At 44.1% G+C, this 8,680-nt stretch overlaps 1 protein-coding gene across 1 annotated transcript; it reads left to right on the top strand.

Moving 5' to 3' along the window:
- Positions 1–955: 955 nt before the first annotated feature.
- Positions 956–5,722, top strand: LOC105386765 (procathepsin L-like). The gene is made up of 9 exons (XM_048631085.1): positions 956–987; positions 1,208–1,496; positions 2,183–2,335; positions 2,763–2,882; positions 3,389–3,522; positions 4,167–4,299; positions 4,669–4,826; positions 5,195–5,329; positions 5,620–5,722. Exons 1-9 carry the CDS (start codon positions 956–958, stop codon positions 5,678–5,680), a joined length of 1,215 nt encoding a protein of 404 aa, XP_048487042.1. The 3' UTR covers positions 5,681–5,722.
- The last annotated feature ends 2,958 nt before the right edge of the window (positions 5,723–8,680 follow it).

Below are 8,680 nucleotides of genomic sequence, written 5' to 3'. Positions count from 1 at the left end.
TTGTATTATAATTATTTAGGTTACTATGTGTGTGGGTGCTGGACACCAAACGTATAACACTTGTCTGTCGAACAACCGCAAGCCACTGATCATTGTGATGACTACATACGAGACAATCCATGTTTTTCAATCAGTATTGAATGTCCTATCTTCTTTCACTTGTATGCGGTGTATCAAGTCAATAGTTATATGCAAAGGTTTATGTTCTAGGTAGGAAATACTAGCTTTTACTATAAATATTATCTCAGACTTTTACGATAGCTCAGCACCTTGCATAGAGCACCAGCATCATCATTATTTATTAACCTAAGTTTTCGCCAAAATATGATTTCTCATGTTGTAGAGTAGTTAGTGGAGATGTTGCCCTCAGTGTATAGTATTCGACACATAATCAGACTCGATGTGATATTTGTAGATGACATGAAGTGTCGGCGATGTTGTTGACCACAACTTGTCGTTTGTTCCTAGATATTTTATTTTAGAATCATTTTATTGTTTCACGTGTTGTTTTAATTATTATTTTGATTATAATTTAAATGACAAAATGTGTTTTTGTGGTGAGATCATGCCATTGTGTATTAGTTTTAGTATGAACTTTGACAAATAAATAGGAGATTTATAACATACTTACATTGTTTTATTTTAAATAAGTACCACTAAAGTTGACTTCAATTTTTAAATATCTATTGGAATTGAAAAGGCTTGGTAGCCTTATGATCGGATCGCTGGTAGTAGAAGCAATGTTTATTGGTGTATTACAAAGGATTATTTACATGAAAGATAACTTAATACCGCGATGTAGTTTGCGGGATAGTGACATCTATGTAAATACGTAAATACTACTTGATAACTGAACAGGAATCGTATTCAATTTAAGCATTTGCCCTTATATGAATGAACTGTAGGAACTGTATAAATGGCACACACTTCTTTAATTCAGTAAAGTAACATAAATATGACTTTATATGACGGTAATTATACTGATAGGTACAGTTATTACTTAGTTACCTACTGCGTATATAGCTACCGAGCAGGCAGTATCGCTCTAACCCGGGGATTGCTGAGTGCGCAGATCAAATTACGTTCCTGCACAAAACTGCACTCGCAAGCTCAGTCACCCGTCATACCGCACAATGTTAACAATAAATACTTTCATTTTCATAATTATTTGCGTGACACCTCTCTCAAACTGTAATTCCACCATCAGTGCGACGCTGGACCACATCAAGCACGTATTGTATAACTACGACAGTTCATTGAGACACCGTAGAGACGCCAACAGGACTGTAGTGGGGGGGTTTACTGATGATTTGCTGGGGTTCCTCAACGAGACGGAGCGCTACGGCGAGTGGCTCCGCTACTGGGACGCGGGGGCCTGCGGGGGCGCGGGGGACGCGGCGGGGGGCGGGGGCGACCCCCGGTACGTGAAGCGACACATCCACCACGGACTATTGCTGGATGCGGACGTGCCGGAGACGCACTGGTTCGAGTACAAGGTATGTTCTAAACTGTATGGCTATTGGGGCTGAAAGCTACTTCTAGGTGTAGTATAGGTAATTAGGTACTACTAAGCAAGCAGCATCTTCATATGAGACAACATTCCGAATTCCGAGTTCGAGCAATGGCGCGGCCACAAATCTATAGGTACAATAAGTAGATTAAAGACATCAGAAGCCAACTTGGGGTGATAAAACTAATAAACTGAAGCGGTGAAGCCTCAACATCATCAACCTAATCTTTGTTATTCATTCCTACTTCAAATCAATATCTTTGGTGGCAACTGATATGCTTAGTAGGTATCAATAGTAGTGTAGTGCCTATCCATGGAGGCATTGCCTACCTACTTACCAAGCTATTGCTTACTTCCCTAACTTTCTGTACCTAACATCATGCCGCTGCAAATGACATCCTTATCCCACCTTCCCATAAAACATTAAGAAAGTAAGATTACTTAATATTTTCTGTTCTAAGATTAATTAATTTAATTTAATTCAGATAATAAAATGATTTAATTTAGAGCTTTTCCATCTGAAATACAGGAAAAACTCTGTTATTTCCTAGTTCAGATCAGCATTTTAAACTACCTTTAGCATTAAGAGTTGACCTATTATTGTAAATCACATTTAGCATTGAGTATTTTCTGAATAAATATTCTATTATATTCTACCTTCCACCTGCCCAGTCGGTGTTCAAGAAGCGCTACCGCACGGGGCGGCACGAGGCGGCGGCGCGGCGGCGCTGGCGCGACAACGCGCGGCACGTGGCGACACACAACCGGCAGTTCCTCGCCGGGAGAAAGGGGTTCGCGCTGCATCTCAACCACCTCGCTGACTTCGTGAGTAGAGCGGTATACACTGGGTTACAAAAGTTCAGCAGAGGAGGGTTTGACACCAGGAGCGGGTCTATTCCATTCTCTGTGCGGGTGATGTAAGTAGCTGCACCTGGTTTTCTCGAGTGGAACCTTTATGCAATTTATCCCCAGGGTCTAAACTGCCTTCCTAAGCTTGGACCATTTACCACCGCGCTGGTCCACTGGGGCTCGGTGGGTTCACTAAATATCATGGTTTCCTCTTACTCAAATTCAAAGAACACATTGGTACATGTCAGCGCTGGTATTCGATCCCGCTTTAGCGTGAGAAGCGGGCGCTCCGCACCGGTCTCAAAACCGGGAGGGGGTCATTCTGAACAACATTTGTTCTTCAATAAATTAGAGATATGATACACACAGATATACAACACCCTATAGAGGCTATGTCGTGCAGGGTCCCTCGGAGTACACTCGGCGCATGCTGAAGCTGCTGGAGACACCTGACCTGCCGGACCCCGCGCTCGACCCGCGCCGCCGCGCCCTCGCGCGCCCCCGCCACCCCGCGCCGCGCAGTGTGAGTTTGAAATTACCTATATATTACAATGCCACAGCCTTTTACCTTTAATAATATTGAAATAGCTGAGAAATAGTTAAGGTTAATATGCTACCACCACCACAAGTACTACCAACCTACTTACTTAATAAATGTAAAACGCTAGACCGACACCACGCGCTTGCGTGTGTGTGTACGCCTTCGATAGACCGCTATACCCCAAAGCGCGCGCTTCAAAACGCCTAATGTGGTAAAAGCAAATGTTACGGTAAACTGTCAAGTCTATTCGAATTTACAAGCAATAACGCAAAGCTAATTCCAGATGTCGCCACTGGTGAGTAGGCCAGATTCCCCGGTTCTAATTGGTTGGTTCGTTCAGTCGCCATTTTTCTCCCCAGTAATGTAATTGGTCAGAATCTGAAAGGCACAATCGATTGTGCTGCCAACGTTTCACTTAGATTTCTTCCCCATTATGTAAAATGAAAAGTAATGTTTCAGTCGCCATCACAAATCTCTTTACATTGCAGGTGGACTGGCGGTCGCGCGGGTTCCGGCCGCGGCGCGCGCGGCAGGCGGCGTGCGGCGCGTGCTACGCCTTCGCGGCCGCGCACGCGCTGCAGGCGCAGCTGTACCGCCGCGGGGGGCGCTGGGCCGACCTCAGGTACGAGGGACAGCTCACACACGCCCATCCGACCCCGAGCTAGGACAGCTTTGACACATTAACACCAAGACCCAAGTACAAATATCTCTCTTAAAGTAATAGCTGCCCCAGTCGGGAATCGACCTTTCGCAAGTCGATCGGCACGCCATCGCCATTTAGCCGGAGGGCGTCCAAGCTCTATTGTAGACACTCTTACCCTTCTCGTTAGAGAATTATAATGTACCTTGCTTTTGTCCCATCGGTTATCGGTTTTTCGAGAGATTTGACCAACTTGATGAGCTATGTCGGTGACTTTATATATTATAAAGGTAAACAATGATCTTATTTTTTTGACGGCTGAATCGCGTAGTGGTTAGTGGCCCTGACTGCTATGTCGAAGGTCCCGGGTTCGATTCCCGACTGGGGCAGATATTTGTTTAATGACAGATATTTGTACTCGGGTCTTGGGTGTTGATATTTATATTTAGTATGTATCTATCTATGTATTTTTGTAGATATATCAGCTGTCCAATACCCATATTACAGGCTCTGCCTATTTTGGGATCGGATAGCCGTGTATAACATTTCCCCACATATTATTTATTTATTAGTATTATTTATCTACATTAGTGAGAAACATAAAGTCCATGCTTGCTTTCCTGCAGCGCGCAGCAGATCGTGGACTGCAGCGGCGCGGACGGCAACGCGGGCTGCGCGGGGGGCTCGCTGCGCGCCGCCTTCCGGTACATGACTCGCGATGGACTGCACACCGAGGCAGACTACCCTTACCGGGGAAAAGTATGACCAATTATTTATTATACACCCATTTTACCATTTGGATTTTATTCTATTTTTAGCGCCATCTGTTGCATTATTTTGGAAGTAACTCAAATTGCTACTCAGCACTAGATGGCGCTAGTGTATGCTTTTAGAATTTCAATGTATTTTAATTCGTTAAATAGCTAGCTTTAGTGAAAGGTGATAGGTATTATTTAAAAATAATCCTCGAGGTTTCTCATTTAATTCAGTCTACCAGCAACATGTCTTATTTCGTCAAACTAGATCGACTCTTCCACATCCATACTTACATCTTTCACTCACGCGCCCATTTCATGCTTACACATTTCACACTCGTGCCTAACTACCTCCTCCCCTGGCTGTGTGTAGAGAGGCGTGTGCCGCGTGGGTCCGTGGTGGCGGGCGCGCGCGCGGCGCTGGGCGCTGCTGCCCGCGGGGGACGAGGCGGCTCTTGAGCGCGCGGTGGCCGCCGTGGGGCCGCTCGCCGTCGCCGTCAACGCCGCGCCGAGGTCCTTCCAGCTCTACCGGTAACTAGACATCATCAGCCAGCAGCTAATAATCAGCCACAGCTGAACGTAGGCCTCTCCCAACGAGCGCCGCAGCACTGTCCTCAGCGTTACTGCATTAGATATCTTATTGAACAGACATACGAATTGAGAACCTCCTCCATTGACTTATACATACATATATTATATTACTAGCAAACCGCTCAAGGAAATAGCACCCTTGCGCTGGCCCTAAAATCTGTCATAATCAAGTCATAATTTGATAATATTTCATCTGCTACTCGACAGCAGATGGCGTTAGCTGTAGTTTTGGTATGTATATTTCACTACGGAATAAAGTATTCTTACCTATTATTGTAATTCCATGACCATGATCTCCGTGGCTCCAGGTCTGGCATCTACGACGACCCGCTGTGCGCGCCGTGGGTGCTGAACCACGCCATGCTGCTGGTGGGCTACTCGCGCGACCACTGGACGCTGCTCAACTGGTGGGGGCGCCACTGGGGCGAGGACGGATACATCAGGTACATCAGAATGGCTAGCACAGGGCGCTTTTAAGACGTGACAAAAGTTTTGCATCGCGCTCACTCAAATCGCGCAGCCTCAAGAGCGAGCGCGACGAAGAACTTTTGTCACGTCTTAGCGCCCCGTGCTGCAAAAATAAAGACGATTTTTCTGTGGTAGACAGGCCAGCATTCGGTATTTCTCATCCAGTCATTTGGATGTCTAATTTAAACCATATAAAGTCATGGTGATATCGATAGGTCGATACCACGCCAACTTAATACATTTAAATACTATTTGTTTATTACAGAATTCGCCGAGGCCTCAATATCTGCGGAGTCGCGAACATGGCTGCGTACGTGGAGCTGTAATAATGTTAAGGAATACTGTTAATAAATAATCAAAGTATAAAACGTACCCTTTTTATTCCTTTTAAGTGCAAGGTAGGGAGTGGTAGATTAAAATTACTATGATGATAAAGACCAATCATAGATAGTTTCCCTTTCACTAGTACTTTATAATATTGGTAATACTTAACTGCAGAATATATATCTACATAGCTATACAGGTTATGTTAGGAATCACAAGGAACCATAATTATATTATAAAACCATGATAAGTTGATAAGTAAGAACTACACCTACCTATTCGTTATTTTATAACAAAAACAGACCTAAATGAACATTTTAAGAGTACCTACCTATTTATAAAAAACAACATTAATATTAATTTTATTAAAAGGTGACTAATCTAATTATTTTATCATACGAAGTAATTTTTATAATTCAGATAAATTAGTAAAATGTAACGTATTAATAATAACGTGTCAACAATCGTTAATAACCGTTGTAACGTATTCAAAAATAGAAATTTCATCTCACGATGTTTTCCTAATAGATACTTGTTCAACTTCACTTTATGTATTTCCAGTTAAATCAAACCATACCGCGATGTACAAAACGATGTTACAGTGCCATCTACAAGGCATTTTGGAAACTGAATATTTCAGTCTGTCACTGCTGCTGCACATGCATTACAAAAAGATATCTTTAAGTAAGTATAATAATGGATGACCATAAAGATTTATAGATACTTATACATAAAAACGTATTACTTATTAGCTTAACGCCGTCGCCGTACGCCGATTGGTTCGGTTCGGCCTTAGACAAGTAAACCACCCTTTTAGTGAAGAGGTGGCAAGTGGCATAGACTAATACACCTTGTGCAAGTGGCAACCCTCAATACAATATTCCTTCCCTTCCCTTCTCGAACCTAGTGTAGGCTTATCAACCGTTCGAGCATTGGCAACGCAGAGCATGGCGGGAGCTAGTGCAGCGCGGCTACCGCTAGGTGGCGACTCTCCCGAGCCATATAGATTGGATAGATTCGCGTTTACTCGCCTCTACTCGAACGGTGTGAAAAAACTTGCTATCCCAGTAGTCCCAGTACCGCGCAAGCCGCTGTCGAGTGTTCACTGTACAGTTGTAAACGTCACTAGCTCACGGGGATTTGTTTGTCATTGGGATTATTCCAACTATAGTGCCACAAACTTATCTGTTCCGGTGAGAGCGAACTAAATTGGTCCATATAATCTATGTCAATATGAAATTCATTAGTACAGTAAGTTATGAGGTATGGACCAATTTAGTTCGCTCTCACCGGAACAGATAAGTTTGTGGCACTATACCTAGGTACGAGTAATAGAGGAATACAAATTCGCTTCTCGGTGGTTGAGTTGAATAGTTATTTGTGTGACAAGTTTGTGATAGTGGGAATATAACCACAATAAGACCTACATGATCCTTCGTATCTAAACTGCATTCATTCATACTTGTCACAAAAGGTAAACAATCTTTGTAGTGTATCTTTTTATTACATAAAAACTAATGAAATACTTATATAAGTACTTACTAAAAGTCCGTCTATTTCAGATACTAAATTGACGTTAATTAGTTTTTGATTAAAAATACACTACATAATTGTTTTAGTACCTTTTTTGCCAAGCTAGTAGGTACCTAGCTACTTAATATAAGTCAATGATGGGAACTAGAATAAATTAATTATACAGTATACATTTTTATATTAAGTAGATACTTACTTCATATAAATTTTTGTATGGCACGTCTAAGACATGTCTAAGATCTGCCTCCATGCTGTATCATGCCCTTCTAAAATCAGTCATCAGACTCGTCAGGCACTCACTCTCAGACTCACTGTAAAAAATAGAAAAGTTACTGAAGTCTATTCTTTTATCTCAGATAAAAAAAACTTTTGTGATGATAATTATATTTTTAAGTAGTTATTCAATGCGTCGTCGTCTGACCCCACATCTGCCGCCACACAGTGCCCCCTCCCCGCCGCACACCGGCAGACGCGTCGTCAGTCGCCCGCCAGTCGAGTCCGCGCCGCCGCGTGCCGTCGTCAGTCCGCCCGCAGTCGCCCCGCCGCCGCCGCCGCCATGGACAACCGTCCCGAGTTCCTGACGGCCTTCATCCAGCTGTACGAGCAGCACCCGTGCCTGTGGCGCGCGCGCGACCCCGGCTACTGCAACCGGCGGCTCAAGGAGGCGGCGTACGAGCAGCTGGTGGCGCTGCACCGCACCGTCGTGCCCGACGCCACGCGGGACACCGTGCGCCGCAAGATCAACAACCTGCGCTGCGCCTTCCGCAAGGAGCTGAACCGCGTGCGCCGCGACCCCGCGCACCGCCCCGCGCTGTGGTACTACGAGCTGCTGGCATTCTGCGCCGACCAGGAGCCGCGCGCCGCCCGCAGCGGGGACCACCGGGCGCCCCGCGCTAGCGAGGTGAGTCACACGCACGATACTACTACTATTGAGAGCCTGTGCCGTTTTGTCGTCGCATCGCGCAAGTGGCTCTCATCAGACCTATCCGCAGACGAGTCTGACGATGTATAAGTAATAACATTTATAATTACCTACTTAAGTATAAACAAGGCAAAGTTGTGCTATATGTGTATATTAAGTAGGTAAGTACCTAACTAATTATAAGTTATTATAAGTAGGTATTGTTTAGTTCAAAAGTACCTAATATTAATAAATTTACTTAGGTCATTAATTTTGGACTCAGTGGGCCTTTCGTACATTTTGTTACATTCCATCGTTCTTTGAGACACCTTTACGACTACTGTTACCGTACCACCACCAAGCAGCGTCGCTCGCCTATCAAATATCTGTCAGATCCATACAAGTTATGTCAAATTTTACAAGCGAGCGACGCTCATTTTTCGTGGTGATGTTGGGTAGGGGTCCGGTAGATATGCACTCTGAAGTTTAGGACGATCATTAAATCCGTTTAGTAAATAAATTATCTTCGTAAGGTATTCCACTTTTCACAATAACATAAACGTCACGC

Source organism: Plutella xylostella, chromosome 27 (genome assembly GCF_932276165.1).
Source record: "Plutella xylostella chromosome 27, ilPluXylo3.1, whole genome shotgun sequence".
Classification (NCBI taxonomy): Eukaryota; Metazoa; Arthropoda; class Insecta; order Lepidoptera; family Plutellidae; genus Plutella; species Plutella xylostella.
Note: the sequence above shows the minus strand (reverse complement) of the source record. Positions and strands in the feature narration are given on the sequence as shown.